General features: G+C 49.0%; 1 protein-coding gene across 7 annotated transcripts in view; it reads left to right on the forward strand.

Annotated features, from left to right (window-relative positions):
- Window positions 1-1,163: 1,163 nt before the first annotated feature.
- Window positions 1,164-20,919, forward strand: part of DIP2C (disco interacting protein 2 homolog C) — a 286,321-nt gene continuing 266,565 nt past the window's right edge. For 3 of the 7 annotated variants that reach the window (XR_011489501.1, XM_070472278.1, XM_070472283.1), the window contains exon 1: window positions 1,168-1,406. Coding sequence is in view for 6 of the 7 variants with exons in the window: in XM_070472278.1 (XP_070328379.1) it covers window positions 1,322-1,406 (85 nt within the window). In the remaining variant the exon portion in view is untranslated. Of the gene's footprint in view, window positions 1,407-20,919 lie in introns of all 7 variants that reach the window. The other 4 variants (XM_070472279.1, XM_070472281.1, XM_070472280.1 and 1 more) reach the window with 2 other exon arrangements.

A 20,919-nucleotide genomic window follows, 5' to 3' on the forward strand; every position in this document is an offset into this window, starting at 1 on the left:
CAGCACCTGGAGGCATGTGTGTGTGTGTTGCGGGAGGGGGGCGGGTTGTGGGTTAGGGCCAGGTGGTGGAGGGACTGGAGTGTCCGATCAGAGGGTGGATGTGTATTCAGTGGACAGCATAGGAAGTACTGCATTGCCTATTTTTGAAAGGGAATAAATGCCACTGAAATGCCTCTGTTTCTCCGGAGCCAACTTAGGTTACTCCCGCTGCACAGGGTCAAGCAGTTGGCGGTGAGGGAGCCACCAGAAGGCCGTGAGGATGACCCGGGCCTGCGGGAGGGGCTGAACTGTGCGAGGGGAGCCGGGTGACAGTGACCCGTGAGAGCCTCGAGAGGCCCAGGGAGCAGAGACTGCGCGAAGACCGAGGAGGACAGACCCCGGACTCTTCCCAACCTCGCTCCCTGGGAGAACAGTGGAAGCCACCAGAAGCCAGGGGGAGGGGCTACTGTGCGGATTCTGGGTTTGGGGGCGTCTGGGCGAGGTTATTCAGGTGGATAGTCTCTGGCCGCCCCAGACGGCCAGGATTGGAGGCCCAGACTGCTGACGCCCGAGAGGTGACAGCGCTGCGGTGGCAGCGGGAGAGACGGGCGACCTGCCGAGAACGGGGACCCCAGGAGAGGACGCGCTGGGGGAGGGCGTGCGCGCGGGCTGCCCGCGCACGTGGGGATCGGGGACAGCCCCCCTCCTCCTCGGCCTCACGGTGGGGCCTAAGCCGAGGCCGAGCCCCTGACTGTGGCCCCAGGGCCTACAGCTGCGGGAGTTAGGAACCTACAACCGGATCCTCTTTCCACGGCCCCTGTCCCCAACCCACAGGCGCATTTATTTAAAAAAAAAAAGAAAGAAAGAAATCAGCCCGCAAAGACCCGGAACGCAGAGGCCGGGGCTCCAGCCGGTCCTTTTCTGCTTCGGGCCTGGGGAGGGCGGGTGCCGGGCTGGGCGGGGAGGCCCGCTGCGCCGGTGCGCGCGCCCGGGCTCCGGGAGCGCGCTCCGCCCCCGTCCCCTCCGTGCACGCGCCCCGCGCCCCCAACCCACACCCCCCCCCCTTGTATGCGCGCGCCCCCGCCCCGCCTCCCCCGTGCGCGCCCTCGCCTCGCGCGCGCGCCGCGGAGCCGCCGGTGCAGCGGGGCGGGCGCGCTCCGGGCGGGCCGGGGGCGCGGGCGCGGGGCCGGCGAGCCGGGGCGCGCGGGGGAGGCGCCGGGGAGGAGCGCGCTGCGCCGCCGCCCGGCCTGCCGCCGCTCGGTGCGGGTCCGCGGGGCGCGAGGAGCGGCGAGACCGCGGCCTGGAACAAAGGGAGGCCGGCGCGGGCGGGGGCGGCGCGAGCATGGCGGACCGCAGCCTGGAGGGCATGGCGCTGCCCCTGGAGGTGCGCGCCCGGCTGGCCGAGCTGGAGCTGGAGCTGTCGGAAGGTAACAGGCCCGGCGCTCGGCCGGCCGCGCTGTCACGGGGCCCGGGCGGGCGGGGGTCCCGGCGCAGGGCGAGAGCGGCCCCCGCCCTGCGGCTCTGCGTCTTCCGCCGCCGCCCCAGCGCCGGGGGCCGGAGGAGCCTGGGGGCCGGGGGCGGAGGGCGGGCCCGTGGCTTGGGGCGCAGGACGAGCCTCGGGCCGGGGGCGCAGGATGGGCCCGGGGCTTGGGGCGCAGGGCAGGCCCGGGCCGGGGGCGCAGGACGGGCCCGGGGCGCAGGACGGGCCCGGGGCTTGGGTCGCAGGACGGGCAGCGGATCGGGGGCTCAGGGCGCGACGCGGGCCGGGGGCGCCGCTGGGGCCGCAGGACGGGCCGCGGCCGGGGGCGCAGGCGGGCCGTGGGGCCGGGGCGGCCTCGCGCGCGGCCTGGTGGACCGAGCTGTGTCCTTGGTGCGCGTCCGAGCGCTGCCCACCGCGGCCGGGCCGGGGGCGGTTCCGCGACGCGCGGCCTGAGGCGCCGCGGGCCTGGTTCTAATGCGAAACTTGTCGTTGGACTTGAGGGTCTGACCGCGGGGTCCGTGGCGTCCGGCCTGGACCGGGCAGCACCGCTATTGTTCCCGTGCGCTGGACGCGAAGGTTGGCTGGAACTGGAGAGCCCCCTCCCTCAGGCCGGGTCTGTGCAGCGTTCCCAGCGGCTCACGCTTCCAATTTGTGACAGATTCGCTACAGTGATTTCATGGAGTGTTATATACGGTTTCTTATTTTCTCTTAAAGCCGGGATCATGTGCTCAGCTGTCATAAGTTTTAGATCGGGGTTTGCTATGTCTTTTTATAAAACCCATTAAAGTTCCGAAATGTTGAATGTTGACTGAAGATTTAGAATTCACCCGGCTCACCCTGGGAAGGCCACTAATACACTCCGGGTGGAGAGAGGCCGTGTCCTCTCAAATTTATATTTGGAACAGTTTAGTAGTGAACTCGTGTGTGTGTGTGTGTGTGTGTGTGTGTGTGTAACGGTTTTGTGGGGCTGGCAGCCAGAAAGTAGATTCATTGGTGCCAGTTTTCGTCAGCTGAGAGAAACTGGTGTTGACCTGATGTTTTCCCTTTTAACACTTTCAGGGGGGAAGGAGGTGGTAAAGATGGGGGCCTGGGTGAGGTGCCTCTTCAGATGGCGCCCTCTGGAAGGCTCCTGCTTCACGTTCGGGTTCCTGCGGGGCTCTGTGATGCTCAGCTGTCCCACAGGAGATAATTCCTGGACTCTGCTCAGCAGCCCAATGTCTGAGGGGCTGCAGGGGCTGCAGGGGCTGCAGGTACTGCTGGACCTCAGTGCTGAGCTCAGCTGGGGATCTGGGCTTAGTCCACACTGGTGGGTAAGGAGTTCTGTGTGGACAGGTGGCTTGGAGGGGCACAGGACCCACTAGAGAATATTTGCCCAAGTTCTTTGGTTTCATCACTGCTCACATGGATTCTTCTCCCCTGCCCCCTACCCACCACAGCTCTGCACCACAGCTGTGCTGTTTACAACACCCTATCCTTCCTGCCTTATCTCCAAACAAGCTCTTCTGCTCTATCTGCCTCATCCTGATGTTGTGTCAGTACACCCCTGCACTGGCCAAGTGAGCAGCCGTCTGAGCTGACTGGAATCCCTCCGCCTCCCTGGTCAGCCTGGGCTGGGCTCACCTTACTTCTGCGTGTCTGGGACAGTCTGTGGCCCCTGGTGGGAGTGGCTGGTGTGAACATGGACAGAACACACTCATTTGCTAGGTGGCAGTTACCGGTCACTCTCAGTCATTCCTAGACTGTGTCTCTGTTGCCCAGAGGATGGCAAAGCATGTGCTCAGCCTGGTTCTCTGTGAATAACCTGTGTCCCTGCAGATTTTAAAACGGGTTTAATGAGTTTCTTATTGACTGTCAGAACAGAGGAAGGGGCATGTGTTTGCCTGCGGGAATCGCATTATTGTTTCTCCTTCTCTAAACCTCCCTAGGCCTGGCTGGAACACTGGAAAGGAGAGAGTTGTTGCTCTGACTGCCCAGTGTCAGCCACCTCCCCACTCCCCCTTTAGTTGTGTCATCTTTGACTTGTGTTGTTTGCATTGGGTTGATTGGGTCTCTAAGCTCATTTGGAGTTTTGTGTCTTGTGACCATGTAGTATAGTTTTACTAGCTTAAACTAGATGAGTCAATTTGCTTTTCAGTATTGTTTACCAGAAACCAAACAATGAAAGGATCAGAAATTCTTGTGTCTTTATATTTTGGAACTTAAAAAATCCCCCACCATATCCACTTGCAAAATGAAAAGTTAAAAGAACTTTTAATGCTGAATTGAGAGTAATGCTTTCATATTTATCTTCAATCAGGATTCATATGGAGAGAATTCTTTAAGTTAGTCATCATTTTATTAAAAGATTAGAAAATACTGTGGAAACGTGTGTGGACTTTTTAGCACTCAGTTCTTACAGAGGAGCATGGAAAGCAGTTCCGGTTTCAGCACGTAATGTAGGCTGAAAAACCAGAGTAGGCTATTCTCTCAGTGTTCCTACGTGGCCTGCCAGCCGCTAATGGTTGTGTATAATCTAGATCAGTAGATGCTGGTCCAGCTTTGGTTTGCCCTGTCTGCTGTGCTGTTACAGACACTAATGTTCTGTTTTATGGGTCACTGTTGGATGCAGGGTTGCAGATTGACTTCTTGGCTGCAGAACTCAGATTTCCACTTTCCTGCCCTGCTGGTTGCTGCCTCTTTTCTTTCCACTGTCTGTTGCTGTCCGGTGCTTCCCCTCGGGACGCTGGGCTCCTCTCCCCCAAGAACTAGTGCCAGCAAAGAACAGGAGCTCTCTGTGGGGAGAGGCCTCTGATCCTTGCATCCGGGGAAGTCTTGTGGGGCCAAGAGGATGCTTGGTGCTGAATGTGAGATGGAGAGGAAGCCAGTGAGCTGGCTGGTTGCTGGGGGCCAGGTGGGGTGGTGGAGGCTCTTTTCCCCACACACTTTTCCCTGAATCATTTTTTTCTTCCCTCTCCTCCTCTCCCTTTCCCTTCATTCTTGCCTTTTGGAATCATGTATTTTTCTCTTTGGTTTTAAGAGGGCCACTAAGTAGGCAATATGTGAATAAACATTATTTGGCTTAAAGGAAAACTTTAAATGGAAACACCAGCAAAGCAGAGCAGAAAGAGAAAATTTCTCAATAAAGGCAGACTCATGTCTTACTAAAAAAATTAGCTGTTGATTGAAATTCAGCAATACATTTCTCTGTTAACTGTTGGTTTGTGTCCTGGGCTGTGCACACCCTGGACTTGCAGCTCTAGACGATCTCATCCCACTCTTTCAGCAATGGTTGCATTCTTATTTTGATCGGACTCTGGGAAATTGCCTTGTGATACTGCCTGTGAAAACTGTGATGTTTGCAGAAGAGACGTCTGTTGGCTTTATACTTTGTGGTTTTTAATTGTGAGTGTGCCTACTGACTTCCTAACTCTTGCTTATGGGAGTTACTTAGTCTGTAAGGTCCTGAATTCCTGCAACTAGCAGTTATATTCTATAATCGACTCCAACTTAACATTTTCTAGTAAGTGTGAAACTGCCCAAGGGAGGTGGTGGGTGCTATCAGTTCACTGTATTGATCAAGGAATCAGTCTTTTTTTAAGTTACAGATGAGTAGTTCATATGCCGCTGGCATAATCATGTCACCAGAGTAAAATCTTAAAGAGATGGCCAGTTGGAAGGTTTGTAGGTTGGGGGGCAGGCGTCTTCAGGGCTGCCAGCACACAATGGCAGATACACCTAGCTCTGCAGCTTGAGCTTCGTTCCCTGCAGCCCCTCAGCTGTTCTTGGCGGTACCTGGGGCTGCAGAGTTGGTCCCCTGAGCTGAAGTCTGGGACCACCTTCCACGGGTGGGGGAAGGAGACCACTGTCTCTCATGTGATCCAAACGTTCTCCTCATTGAAAGGAAACAGGGGGCTCTGGAAAACAAATGTGTGAAAAAAATGTTTTCTTCCAGAGTCTCACTGATAACTTGCCACTGGGAGGGGAGGAAGGAGGGGGTGCAGATTCAGGGAGTGACAGCTGAGTGCTGCACCTGCAGTCAGTCCTCATGCAGTTAATAAAGCCCATCACCTCTGGGAGCTGGCGTCCTTGGTTTGGTAAATCTGAAATAAAGGATTATTACCTGAATTACAGATATTTACAAAATGGCAGCATTGATATGGGTGGGATGTGAAATGTGTGGACTTGAGTTTTAAGAGTTGTTCAGAGTTATGAAAATTGTTACATTTGAATGTTCTTTTCTTGATGAATAAATATAGATGTCAGATTTAGCTGGGAAGGTAAAGGTACACATTCAAGGCCCTAATGTGTAAGGTTGATCCCAGTGCTCAGAAGGTATTTATGGTGCTGTAGTCACACTTAGAGCTGAATGCCGTGAGGTCACAGCTGTAACAGTGACTATTTTGTTTCATTCTGGGCCCACTGGCTTTATATTCTTGTTAGGTTTGGAGGCTACAAGCTGTTGGATGTTATGAGTCACTTTTTGCCTTCCTCCTCCCAGCCTTTTTCAAATGAGAAGTCTCTTTTTTTAGAGCTGATTTTTTTTTTAAGCAGTGATTTATGGGATGAGTTGTAGCATTCTTCTGAATTGCAGAGAGAATGTATTGGATAATCTTCATTTTGATGTCATGTATATGGACTGACTCACCAGTTCAAATCCTAGTCATATTAAGGTTCTCATAATTACTCAGGCATCTTCCTAAAATAAGATGCTTGCCTGCAGGTATTGGCTAGGTTTTGCACATCAGTGTTTTTCCTGGAACAGGGGACACTTCATCTGCTGCAACATGGAAGGCACCTTGGGTAACACGATGGGCTCTGGCCGCTGTTGATGGTTCCTGTCCTCCAGTGTCTTCGTCTGTATGCCTCTACTTTCAAGGTTGCCAGTGTTGATTTTCCCTCTTCTCAGTCTTTTTGTGCTCCCTACAAAGGTCACCTGCTGTCATTGCCTGCACACCTTTCTTTCTGCTGAGAGGGTCAAAAGCTTGTGACATCTCAGAAGCAGCAGTTGCATCAATTTGTTGGTGATGATAATACATAGTGCTCTTGAAGGGGAGACTCTTAAGTGGGAATTCACGTATGAGAACACAGAAGTGGGGTTTGTACATATATGGCCCTTTCTTCAGGACTCAACGCGGTGTTAATGTTCATAAGCACTTAAGACCAGTAAAGTGGGGAAGGATTGAGATGTTGGACTGTAAAGTTAACATGACAACAAGCAGCCTTCTTTTGGGGGAGGGGACTGGGGAGGTGGCTCTTTAGTTTTACTGCTGCTGAATATTGTGCAAAATGAAATGTGCTGAGAATCACAAATTGAGATCCTTCTTTACCAAGCATTTTGTGTGATAGGTATGAGAAGTCAGGGGAAAAAAGACCCAAGATAGTGAGCACGGAAGCAGTCTGTGATCCATGTTAAACAGATCTTTTCCTTCTGGGCTGCTGCTGGTTTTTAAATCATATTTTTTTGCTTATTAGGTTGGAAACTTTCTGTGTCCCCATGAAAAGATTGAAGACTGCCGGCCAGGTCCAAACCAGTTCTTTCGGCACCAGAGATAGCAATTCCTTGCATACTTGTCTGCAATTATGTACAATTAGAATTTTTTTTACTGAATTATCTGGTTAGTCAAGTCAGGTATTTTTCTGTTTTTTTTTTTTTTTTTTATTAGAGGAATACTGTAACATTTTAAAGTTATGAAGTAAAGAATTCATATGTAAATATGGATCCTGTTCAGTGTGGGCTGGTTCATATCCCCAGACTCAGGTCTGAGCCTCTGGCCAAGGAGGGAGGTAGTTCATGCATCTGACTTCCCTGTGGCCACTCGGTGCTGGGCAGAGACGCTTTCTCCCAAAACCACAAGCAGTCTCTCGTGTCCTGACCACGTGTCTTACCAGTGTAGCTCGCCATGTGTCAGGCATTTATGAAACATCCTGTTAGTGGGGAGAGACCCACCCATCCCAGTTTCCGTGCTGCCCGGTCTTAATTCTGCCTTCGTGGCTTTGTTTTGGCTGTTCTCTTCTGTTGGCAGAGCCTTTTGTCAGGACCTCTTCACTTTCGGGAAAATCATGAGCACCTACTTAAGAGCCCTGTCCCGTTTCTGGCCCAAGTGTCACGTCCCCAAGAAGATGCGGGGGGTGTGGCTCCAGTGAAGGGGGGCGGGGTGTGTGTGTGTGGATCCAGCTGACGCTTCCTGGACAGTTTACCTGAAATGAGGAGAGAAATGTAAACCATGTTGCTAATTAACCTTATCAGAAGATTCTGGGTCTTTATGAGTAAAGTAATGTAAGTAAAGATTAAAGATTATGTGCTTTGTTGCAACTAGAGCACATCGGGTTATGTCAGTGTCACAGTGACACAGATGACAAGATCTGTATCTCCATGATCTCACCTTCACAGAGGGTGAGTGTGGTAGCAAAGCCCGATGGTGTCTGCGACCGGAACGGGTGAAATCTGGAGTTGGCCAGACGCATTAGGAAGGACGGGTTCACCCCAGAGCCATGGGTCTCGGGGGCTGGATTTAGTGGAGGGGGCATGGAAAGCACCAATCCATGTGTCACTTGTGGGTGACTTTCTGTGCTTCCTGAGCCTCTTTGGGTCTTTTTCTAAGTCTTGTGGAGATTTGTGTGCAGATTTTGAGAATTCTCATGTGTGTCCTCTGCAGAGTCTTCCTCCAGATCTTCATGTGTGGGGAGGGTGTCCCCTGCTGTCACATCGGATTAAGAACCCTGCCTTCGGGACAAGTTGTGGGGATCAGTGAGATAGTCACAGTGTCCGTTCTGTAAACATCCAGCCCCGCAGTTCCCCCAAGGTGCTGTCACTGGGACAGGGTTTCCCAGCCCCCCCTTTATCTCTGTGGTTTGAGTTACAGGGATTGTGAGAGCGGCCCTGGGAGAAAAGCAGGGGGCCCAGTGTGGGTGGGGAGTGTGGGGTGGGGAGGGCGTCTCTTAATAGTTGCTGCCTGGGCACTTACCCTACCTGGGGCAGCTTCAGAACTGTGAAGCCTCTTTTTTTTTTTTTTAATGATAAATCTTCCTTTCTGGTGGACTCTGTGTCAATACCCCTGCAAACCCCCTTTTCAACCCTTTTACTTTCCAAGAGAAAAGTAAGGGAAGGGTGTCCCAGGTCAGACTCCAGCCCAGGTGTGTCTGGCAAGGACGACCTGTTAGGTCACAGTCATTGAATCCGGGACCATGTGTGGATCTCCACTCACAGTCCTTCCCGGTGCCTCGTGGAGGCGGGGCTGACCTCCACCGGCCCTGACTCTGGAATCTTCCTCCCAGAGCTGCATGTTCCCCAGCCCTCAGTGAGTGTGGAGAGGGCTCAGCTAGCTAGCTTCTCCTCGTTTCCCATGACAGAGGCCGTGTGTGCCACTTCCGGGCCACACAGGTGGGGCTGCGTGAGCCTGGGCGGCTCTGAGAGGCCCAGTCAGAGTCGGGCTCGCCATGGCCACGACCCCGGGGCTCGGTGCCACGCCCGGCACTCACCACAGGTCCTGGGCTTTTACCGTTTCCAGTCACCTGGTGGTTACGTCGGTGGTTCCGTGCAGGTTTGTGAGTGTGAGTGGGCTCTCTCGTCAGTTTTTATAAGCTGCATCTCTCTTCCTTTCTGGCTGCGCTAGGTCTTCGTTTCTGCCTGCAGGCTTTGTCTGGTTGTGGTGCGTGGGCTTCTCGCTGCGGTGGCTTCTATGGTAGTGGAGCACGGGCTCTAGGGCATGCAGGCTTAGCTGGGATGTGGGCACGTGGGATCTTCCTGAACCAGGGATTGAACCCGTGTCCCCTGCATCGGAGGCAGATGCTTAACCACTGGACCACCGGGGAGCCTTGGTGCTTCAGTGAAACCTAAGGTGGTTCTTTTAAAATAAAAACCGGAGATAGTCTGAAGCGCCTCCCACACCCCCCTGCTATGAACTTGTGTGTGTGTGTGTAAGTCTCTCAGTTGTGTCTGACTCTTTGTGACCCTGTGGACTATACAGTCCATGGAATTCTCCAGGCCAGAATACTGGAGTGGGTAAGCCTTTCCTTTCTCCCAACCCAAAATTAGGTATAATAACTGTTAATACTTGAGTGACACCAAGTAATCAGATGGAGCTGTGTATGGACATGTGCTCCGTTTCTTCTGACTCTTTACTTCCCCGTGGACTGGAGCCCATCAGACTCCTCTGTCCATGGGATTCTCCAAGCAAGAATATTGGAGTCAGGTGCCATGCCCTCCTCCAGGGGATCTTCCCAACCCAGGCATTGAACTCAGGTCTCCTGCATCTCCTGCATTGCCGGTCGATTCTTTACCCCTGAGCCACATGGGAAGCCCATAAAGTAATCTTTGAGGAGCTGTTTAAGCAAGGGTGTAATTCCATTAAACTTAAGTCATTAAAAAACACCTATTAAATCCAAGGAAAAATCAACTTGCCAGGCTGGAAACTCTTTTACTATGTACATTGTAATGTATCTCAGGCCCACACTTTACTCTTGCAGTGCTGTGTCCTGTAGAGACATTCTGTCAACATGAGATTTGCTGTTTGGGTGGTTTTGTTGTTTCGTTCTGCTGTTAGCTCAAGTGAATACAGTCTTACTGCAAATAGTGGGGCTAGTCCTGCCCCACCAAGCCCAAAATTGACTTGGACCAAATGAGAAATAGCACTTGGGAGTCATTTTGCTGTTGATACCAGAGTCCAGACTTTAAGAATTTCTGTTGCTTGTATATAAATTAATATGAAAAGAAAGAATTCTGCCTCCTCTGTTTATATGGTGATGAATTATTATTTAGCTGTTATACTGGTAAGGGATAATATAGGTATCTATAATGCCTGTTGGTGTTTTAGAATTTCTTCCCTGTTATTTGGAAGACCTGGCTCTGGACACAGGGATGAAAATAACCTTGGTTTTGTTTGTTTCCTTCATGACTTGTTGAATTTGACACAGGTAGGATTCTGGATGAAATCTCTCCTTGATGGAAAGTGTCTTAAGTAAAACACACTTTGTGAAAGTGTACAGTGTTCTGTCTCCCATGCATGCAGAAGAACAGAGCCTTGGGGAAGGAATGTGGGCAGAGGTTCCTTGGAGGGACTGCCATTCTGCAGGTGACAAGTGTCTACTGTGGCAGGTGCTTTGCACAGGAAGTAAACTCGTGGACTGGCTGTGTCAGTAGGGTTGTAGGACAGTCTGACCACTATCCCCTACTCTTTCTTTTTAAGACTTATTTTTTGGTTGTGATGGGTCTTTGTTGCTGCGTGCAGACTTTATTCAGATGCAGTAAGCAGGGGTTCCTCTTCCTTGTGGTGTGTGGGCTTCTTTTGTTGCGAAGCAAGGGCTGTAGGGTGCACGGGATTCAGTAGTTGTGGCTCATGAACTCTTGTAGTTGTGGTGCCTGGGCTTAGTTACCTGCAGCATGTGAGATCTTTCCAGACCAGGGATCAACCTGGTGTCCCTTGCATTTCAAGGTGGATTCTTAACCACTGGACCACCAGGGATCCCCTGTCATTTATTCTTGAAAGATGACGTGAGGTGGGAGCAGTATTTAGAACACTAGCATTTCTTGAATAGAAGAGATGAAATAAACCTTGTATATCTCATGGTGTCTTAAGGCTTTCAGCTGCTTTCATGTTGACATTTTTTAACTCCTTTGAAAATATTTTCTAGGAAAATGACATTAACTTCTTTGTATAGATGAGGAGACTTCAAACAAATAGAAACTCATGAGCACTAGAATGTTGGCTTCATGACATTTCCACCATCACGAGTTAACTGAACCATTGGGTGGCTTTCTTCTGAAGCAAGATGGGGACCCCGTCTTCTCCTATGAGATCAGCATCAGGAGCTCTGGTGTCCGGGGGGCTCCCAGGAGGATGAGCAGTGGGCAGCCTCCTCCCCAGCAGCCTGTTCCTGTCAGAGGAAATCGTTCATCTTTCTCTTGTACAAGGTTGTAATGGGTGGAGGCTTACGCTGCACATTTTCTTTACTGTCTGCCTCTAAATTTACATTTAAGATTGAATCTGTCATCTAGAGGATGAAAATGTGGGTGTTCACCATACACTTCTGTTTTCCGTATGTTTGAAATTTTCCTGTTTCTCGTGGAAGATGAACAGCATCCTTTAGAATCAGGAGACTGGATCAGGTTCTTCAGAAATCTTCATCGTTTTGCTCAAAAGACGATGCTGTTAATTCTTGTTTTGTTTCCTGGAAAAATATTTTACTTGAGGTTCCAGGAATAACCTCTTCAATGTCTCTACAAGAGTGACCTGTCTCTGAGCTTCCTATTACTAACCAGGATGATGGCCGTTGTGTTTAAGCCACCACCAATCACTGACAAGGCGATCAATCTTAGGTCTTTTAAGCAGAGTGCTTTTCTTCCAAGTGGAGTGCCTGTCTGATGACCTCCAGGCCTTGCAGAGATGGGGGCCACGTCTGATGGATGTGAACCACCCGCTCTTGGTCCCCAGAGAACTGGAGTCTTGTCAGTAGGAGTGGACAGTGCATAACTTGGACTTTTAAATCAGACGTGGCAAAGTGATATCTTTTTTGGTGTGAACAGAGCTTGTCTCTGGGGGAGGACACTTACATGTCTCAGGGCACTACTCCCTGATTGCTCACCTGTGCTAAGCACTGCATTAGGTGTCTACATAGATTACTTTTTTTTCCTGAAGGACATTTGTCTTACAAAAAGGGAAGCACGTTAGCAAGCTTGCCTGGGGCCCTGTGACTGAGTGGTGGGTGCCAGTTGGCTGGTTTGCCCTGGAAACCCTCTCAACACCAGCCTCCTCAGTTCTGGCTCCTGACTGGACTCCTCATGGAGTGAGCCAGGAATCTAGCTCACAAATGGAGTGTGGAAGGAGATACCAAGTTTCTTGGTATGTGTGGTGACTTCTCTTTTTTACGTATTTACTTTCACATACCCTAATGATATGTTTTTTTCACCTGATGTAACAGTTAATTACCAGCCATTACTGGTACAGAGTTCCATGAAGGATATTTTAGGAACCTGTAGTCTCAAAAAAGAGCCTTTATTTTCATAACTATAATGTGCTTAATAACGTTGTTGGGATTGTGGCTTTCTTTTGTTTCTTATTTTTAGATCCTTGAGTGGAAGCTATTTAGTGATTACTCATAATTGTGAAAATAATCTAGTGATTATAGAAACTTGTTAGGACAAATCTGTGTTTTCCTTTCTTTTATGGAGATAAAAACATTAATCCAAATAAATGTTGGCAGGAATGACCATGTGGGTAAGATTTTTATGTGATGTGGCCATCTTGAAATATCGCCTCAGGACTTTTCTAGAGTACCTGTCTTTATTCTCAGTATTTGAACCCTCCCCATTCCCTGATTGTTCCCATTTGAACCAGAAATTTGAATCCACGTGTCCAAGATGGCACTTGTGTGTGTGTGCACGTACCGTCGTACTAATTGCTGTGAGAGGGCCTGTTTGAACACTGCTTTTGGGCAATTTCCAGTCTTGGTCAAAAAACCTGTAACTCCTTACTAGTAAAGGTAAAGGTTCTAGAGAACATGGACTATTCTATCTCCAGATCATTTTTGTGTATTTATAATTGCACCGGTTCTGTTAGCAATGAAGGTCATCAGTCTTGGCCTAGTCAGGCCATGCTTATAGAGTTAAGGGAAACAAGATCATTTCCAGCTTGTTTTAAATCTAAAGCTGCTAGCTATCTCCATAATAACCCAATCTTAAAAATGATACAATTAGACTTTTAGTGAATTAAGTTAATTTGGTTATCTACAGTTGAATCATTTCACTGCATTGTGAATTAACTTTTTTTGGTTTCTTCATGATATGGAGTCAGTCCAGAAGGTAGGCTGAAGCCGCAGACCAAAGCATTAACGATGTTACTTGTAACTTGAGACCAACTCTCTGAGATGATAGCCGTATCCTTTGTTTAGTTCCTGCTTTTTACAGTTTAGTTCCTGTTCTTGATTCCGAGTCCCTCTTGGTCTTCCCATGTTCTTTCCACATCCCCACCCCATCCTTCTTCTGTTCTGTTGTCTTTCCGACCCATTGTAGATGTGTGTGGGGAGAGAGGGTTCTAACTGCTGTGAATTTTTGATAACCTGTGGAAAGGACTGTGTTTTTGAGCAAAACACCTCTAAGTGAACCTCCAATCACCTTAATATCACCGTTTTGTGGACTGACTGTGGAAATTTTTGATTGTTTTTTGTGGGGTTTGGCTGACCTCTCTCTGCCCCACCAATTACTCCTCCCATCCCGTGTGCTCAAACTCTGTAAGCCTGGTCAACACTGTTAGATGCAAAATAATGAACAGAGCGCTATAAATAAGAAATCACGTGTTGCCACACAAATGCTTTCCCCGTCATTTCAGTGTGGATTGTTTCTGCTCCGGTGGTGACCCTGAGGATTCTGGCCTTTGTTTGGAAGCACCTCACATTGGGGTGATATGAAATGTGAAATCGGCTACAGTATTGTTATCACTCACAAGCGGACAACAAAGATACTTTCATCTGAGCAACAGCTGAAAATTAGGACGTGCTCAGTTTGGATGTTGGATGACCTTTTTGAAAAATGCATCTGGCTTTCGTCACACCTTAAAAGCTGTGCTTATACTGTTTTCTGTGTTGTACTTAAAATTTCTACAGTTCTTAAAGGATATATTTACTTATTTTAAGGAGATAAATTATTTTACAGTAAAATACTCTGTGGGGATTTAGGTGGAATAGGTTTGCAATGGCTTCCCTCTGGTGGCTCAGTGGTAAAGAATTCGCCTGCTGATGCAGGAGACACAGGAGATGTGAATTCAATCCCTGGGTCGGGAATATCCCCAGAGAAGGAAATGGCAACCCATTCCAGTATTCTTGCCTGGGAAACCCCATGGACAGAGGAGCCTGGCAGGCTACAGCCCATGGGGTCACTAAGAGTCAGACACGACAGAGTGAAGCTAAAACTACCCTCTTGCACACAGGTTTGCCATATTGTCCACTGTTTAATACCAAATATAGTGAGCTCTTAAGTGGCTGACATGCCACACCACCTTGCAGGTGTGTACTTGGGGGGAAGTTGTATGTGTGTAGGTGCAAACATACACACACACTCACGTATATATAACTGGTTCAATCACCTTTGATTCCAAAGATGGGTAGAGATTGTTTCTGCCACATGAGAGCTTTTGAATTGTTCTGTTCCTTAAGCATTTATTTCATTTGCAATTTATTGAGTGAAGCTGTGTTAGATACTGTGGGAGTGGTGACAGCTGTTTTTATAAAGACAGGACACAAGCTGGTGGTAAGTTCAGTATCCGTCAACAATAGTTGAGAAGGGGCCCCTGCGAGGCTGTGTGGAATCAGGTGCCCGGTGAGTGGTGGCAGCAGGGAGGGCTCTGAGTCAGAGGAGGGAGCTGCTGGGCGTCCCCTCATCATGCCCAGGCATCTGTGTTTGGGGGTGCCATCCCAACCCTGTTCCCTGCCTGGCTGGCTCTGGCTGAGGCGTGGGACTGGGCTGGGCTCAGGCAGGAGGCCCGTGGGATCGTGGCACAGGAGCCTCTCCTGGCTTTCAGAGGCCGTGAGTGCTTGTTCATGTTCTGTATGTGTCCTTCCTCTCCCCCTGCCCCGTTTTTCCTCTGGATCTGTGCTCATGGCCTGTACTCATGGCACACCCTCTAGTTGCTTCCAGCATGGGGACCAGTGCTTATCATGGAGGACCTTCCTGTGGGGATGGTTCCTTGGGGAGCACAATGTCCCTTTGTCTTGTGGACCTGGGGGAGCACAATGACTCTGGCCCTGTGCTTGAGCCTAGATACCTGTTCCCAGCCCCCTCCCCAGTCCCCCCAGGGGAGGCCGTGGCCCATATGCTCGGCAGCCACCTGCGGAAAGCCAGTCTGCAACCGTCACTGCCCTTGACACTTGCACAGGTGGCGACACTTGGCCCCCGTGGACGGCCAGGCTCTGCTTCACCGTTTGCGTGTTCTCTCCTGTGGAAAGTAGGCCATTTACTGTGGTTACCTGGGAGGCTGACTGCCTGTCCCAGCTCCCACTTTCAGAAGGGTGGTCTTGGGTGGGACCAGGGTGTAGGTCTCCAAGTGAGTCCGGTGCAGCTGGCTAGCCTGTGGGAGCTTGGGGCCTCCCCATCCACTTGGAGCTAACTGTATGTTTCTTGGTACAAGACTATCAGAGTAGAAGGAAAAGAAGTAGATGGAAGGAAATTCTAGTTGAGTATCGATGCTGGGAGTATTTGGGATAGGTAATAACATCTTAGGCTTTATGTTCAACTTTCCCAGTAGGTACAAAAGGAATAATTGTGAACAGATGGCCAGCTTGAAGAAAATGGAAATCCACAATTGCATAGTGTGAACTTTTATTTCAAATTTATTATCCCCCAGGTGACTCAAACAGTAAAGACTCTGCCCGCAATGCAGGAGATCCGGGTCCGATCCTTGGGTCAGGAAGATCCCCTGGAGAAGGGAATGGCTACCCACTCCAGTATTCTTTCCTGGAGAATCCCATGGACAGAGGAGCCTGGCAGGCTACAGTCAATGGGTTCTCAAAGAGTTGCACATGACTGAACAACTAACACTTTCCCATTAACGCAGAGGAGGAAGAACACTAAGAGCTGGGCTTCTCCCCTGTCCAACCTGCAGGCTCGGAGCCCAGCAGTGATGGGGGTGGTGATGCCAGGTGTCTGCCAGCCTCAGTGGTCACTGTGGGGCCTTACACGGTCAAAGCTGGGGTGGAGCCTGAGCCTGGGGAGAGGGGGAAGGGGACTTGTCTGAGGGGTCTGCCTCCGACTACCGACCTGTGCCAGCAGGCTGTGTTCAGGGAGAAGGGATGCTGAGCCCAGGGTTTGCTCTGTGGTCTGTTCTGGGCAGTAGATCCCATGAGAGAGAAGCTCAGCTCTTGTTTCTTTCTGATGCTCACACGTTTCACCTGGTTCCTGTGGTTGATGGTTTCCAGGGAGGTGGTGTGGAGCTTGCTCAGGGGAGAAGCAGCTTTTCACATGTGGTGGGAGTTTGGTCATCCCCGCCTGGTCACATGGTGGTCAAGACTTAAACTCTACAGACTTTTTAGGGAAAATGCAGAATCTTCGGAACACCTGTGTATGCTTTTCTACTGAAAAGCTTATTCATATACTGTAACATTTTCTGGAACTGTTGATATTGTTTTCCCTATTAGATGGGATCATTAGTGGACTTGAACTATTAAAGACCTTCTTCTAGATTGTATAGTTACCGCTTACCCCTTCCCACTCTTGTTTCCTGGAAAAAAGCACCAGTTACAAATGAAGTTAGTAATGAAATAGAGGTCACAGATATGTAACATAGTGTATTAAAATATGTTAAAATATGCATGTATACTTTATACAAGTCATCAAAAAGGAAAATAAAGACTAAGAGGACCCATGGTGCAGAAGCATCACTATGATGTGACCTGAGTGTTCAGAGCTCTGTGTTACTTTCTCAAGGTCAGCTTCCAGGAGGGTCTCTCTTCACTAACCCCGGAGTAAAGAGTGAAAGATGGAAAGGTGATTTTGGCATTTGCCAGTCGTAATTCAACAGACTTGTTTTATTAGTTGATAATTTAAAGCATTTCAGTTATAAAAATTTGCTAACAAAAAAAATTTGCTAACATACTTTCTTTTTTCAAGTTTTCTTACTATATGTTTCTTCAGGAGTCTGTGACAACTTGCTGACTTTTCTGCTATCCTGAATTACAGTGTGTTGAATTAGGAGTTGTAATTCCTTCTGCTTTAATATTTATTGAAAAGTTCCCTATATATTTTTAGATGTATATTTTGTACAGTTTAAAATGTTTGATGCACTACAATTTTAAAACATCACAAATATTATTATAGGATGTAAGTGGATATTTTTAGAAAGTAAATAAATATAAAAATTGGGACAAAGATTTAAAAAAAATTATCTGTAATTTTATAGTTCAACATAATGCCAAAACATTTTATTTCTGTATATCATTTGAATTAATCCAGAACTATAACTAAGTGGTGAAATAAGGTTGATGCTGTGTAATTTATAACAATATGTTGCATGTATTACTGTGTTATTTTATTGAGGGAGTCATTCACCACATGAAACAGGCTTTTGTTCTTTCTAAGTAAAAGCAAGGTTCACAGTTAAATCTCTTTCTCAGGCTCACAGGAGGTGAAGCTGGCAAAGACCCACGATCAGGATTGCCGACCAGATAATTTCTAGTCAAGAACTCACAGAAGTTCAGTGGACTTCCCCAAACTAGTTCTCCTTTTCTTCCCCCTGGAGCAAAATAAACTTGCTAGGAACTTATATTGTGTCTTATAAAGGTCTATCGCACAGCACTGTGCTTGGTTAAAGAAAAAAAGGCAGAAAGTTTATACATTAAGATGCCTCTGAATTGAACTATGTTGAAAACACAAAAACTTAGTCCTTTTGATTTTGGATATTAACCCTTTATCAGATAAAAGGATTATAAATAATTTCTCCTGCTCTATAGGCTGCTTTTTCAGTTCATTGATGGATTTTCCTGCTGTGCAGAAGCTCTTTAGATTAATGTATTCCCACTCGATTTTGCTTACGGTAAATTGCCTGTGCTCTTGGTGTTCTTATCCAAGAAATCATTGCCAAGATCTTGGTCAAGATCTTTTCTTCTGTGTTTCTTTTAGAAACTTCCAGGCCTTACAATTAAGCTTTTAATTCATTTCAAGTTAAATTTTCTGAGTGGTCATTTTTCTGCTTGTGGTTTTCCAGTTTCCCTAATGCCACTAATTGAGGACCCTTTCTCCAGTGTCCTCATACAATTCATTAGCAAAATAACAAGTAAGTCAATTAAAAATGGACAAAGGACCTGAAAAGACATTTTTTCAAAGAGAACATATAAATGTTCAACAGGTACGTGAAAAGGAATCCACATCCCTAATCATCAGGGAAATGTGGATCAGACCACACTGAGATATCGCCTCACACCTGCCAGAATGGCCCTCATCAAAAAGACAACAAATAACAAGTGGGGGTGAGGGTGTGGAGAAAAGGGACTCTGTGCACTGTTGGTGGGAATGTAAATTGGTGCAGCCACAATGGAAAATAGGATGGAGGTTCCTCAAAAAGTTAAAAACAGAAATACCATAAAATCCAGCAGTTCCACTCTTGGGTACTTATTTGAAGAAAATGAAAACACTGACTTGAAAAGATAAGCACCCCCATGTTCGTAGCAGCGTTGTTTACAATTGCCAAAACTTAGAAGCAATATAAGTATCCATTGATGGGTAAACGGATAAAGATGTGTGTGTGTGTATGTGTGTATACACACATGCACAATGGAAAGAATAGAAAGAATCCTGCTCTCTGTGACAACATAGATGGACATTATGCTAAGTGAAATTGTTGTTGTTTAGTCACTCAGTCGTGCCCAATTCTTTTGTGACCCCGTGGACTGTAGCCCACCAGGCTCCTCCATGGGATTTCCCAGGCAAGAATACTGGAGCGGGTTGTCATTTCCTTCACCATGGGATCTTCCCGATCCAGTGGTTGAACCTGCATCTTCTACATTGCAGACAGATTCTTTGCCACCGAGCCATCTGGGAAGCCCCAGTGAAGTTAGCCAAAGACAGATACTGTATCATGTATATACAGTTATATTTGTCACTTGATGCTTTCGAGCTGTGGTGTTGGGAGAAGACTCTTGAGAGTCCCTTGGACAGCAAGGAGATCAAACCAGTCAATCGTAAATGAAATCAGTCCTGAATATTCATTGGAAGGACTGATGCTGAAGCCCCAATACTTTGGCCACCTGATGCCAAGAACTGACTCATTGGAAAAGACCCTGATGCTGGGAAAGATTGAAGGCAGGAGGAGAAGGGGACAACAGAAGATGAGATGGTTGGATGGCATCACCGACTCGATGGACATGAGTTTGAGTAAACTCTGGGAGTTGGTGATGGACAGAGAAGCCTGGCGTGCTGCAGCCCTTGGGGTCACAAAGAGTTGGATACAACTGAGTAACTGAACTGAGCTGATTCTTGTCACTTACACCTTGGAAAGTTGGGGGAGGAGCTTGATCCTTCAGGCCGGGCTGCTCAGCTGGTGGATGCCCTGTGTGTGCATCGTGAGACGTTGAGTGTCATCACTGCCTCCTACCCTCAGGTGCCACGAGAACCCTCGCTCCCAGCACTCTGCCCCTGGCTGAGAACCACTGCTGTTGCTGGCACGTGAGGCATGCAGGTTACCCTCCCCAATCAATAGCTGTTTCTAGTTTCTGGATATCTGGTTGTGTGACAGAGTTTAGTGTCGCTGTTTGGTTAGACAGACACACATGCCTCGCTGTCCAGACCTCAGTGTATGTGTTTTACAAAGACGCAGCCCTGCTGATGCCTGGATCCTGCGTGTTTGAGTGGCCATGGGTACGTGTGCTTCTGCCCGTGTGCTTCTGCCTGTGTGCGTCTGAGCTTGATGTTTCCACTTCTGGGGCGCGGCTCCCCAGGGGGAGCTCTGGGCTCGGAGGTCCCAGTCCCCCTGCAGACTTCCCTCACTTCTCAGTGAGGGTGAAAGGTGACCCCACCACCCTCCACCATGTTCCTTTTCTGTCCCAAACCAGGTCCAGTGTCCAGTGTGTGAGTGGTTTCCTTTCTGGCCTTTCTATTTGTTAATCAGTTTAGTTGCTTCCTTTACCATCCCGGAGTTTCCCATAATTTTTTAAAGCTGGATGTGGAATTACAACAGAAATGCAGCCTGTGCCAGGGCAGTGAGGGGCACAGCTGGCCATTTAGAAGGAGAGTTTGGAGCGAACGGTGGAGCGGTTTAGGGTGAGGGGCAGCCCTGGGGAGATGGGGCCCTGGTGCTGCAGAGCAGGAGGCCAGGCCTGGGCCGGGGGTGCCCGGAAGAGTGGTGGATGGGAGGTTGGCCTCCAGGTGACGGCGCTTCTCTGGGGAGGACAAGCCTGCAGACAGGGGTGGGGGTGGAGGGAGAGGCCGAGAGCCCAGGAAGGCGCCCAGAGGACCTGGGAGCCCTCGGGGGTCTTGGGCTCATGCCTGTGAGTGTCGTCTGTACCTGGTCTTGGGGTGATCACCCCACACAGAACATGGTTCCCGGGCCCCTGTTCTGGGACCCTCCGCCCTGAGATCGGGTTCATGATCGGAGCCCTTTGGGAGTGTGGTCCCCAAGTTGTCTTGATTGCATTTTGAAGCAGCCACGTTGGGGGGCCAGGAGCTGGTTCCCTTCTTCAGTCCCACGTGTCCCTTCCTCTCTGGTGCTGGGTGATGGGCAGGCGGGAGTTAACAGCGGAATTCACAGAGCCCGCCTCAGGCACACTGGCTCTGAGCTGAGGGATGGGGAGGGGAGAAAGCTGCATTTCCACTTGGACACGGGGTCCTCCTGGAAGAGAAAAGCGTGGGATTTTTGCCAGATTGTTTAAATATTCTAACTGTGCTCACTTTCATCATCATTATATGGGAACTAGGGGTGAAAGTAGCTGAGGGAAGGGAAACATTTAGGAGAAGTTCAGGTTATCACTTGTGTTCTGATTCTGAGGTTTTGTCTGAAAATGCC

This window comes from Odocoileus virginianus, chromosome 9, assembly GCF_023699985.2.
Source record: "Odocoileus virginianus isolate 20LAN1187 ecotype Illinois chromosome 9, Ovbor_1.2, whole genome shotgun sequence".
NCBI lineage: Eukaryota > Metazoa > Chordata > Mammalia > Artiodactyla > Cervidae > Odocoileus > Odocoileus virginianus.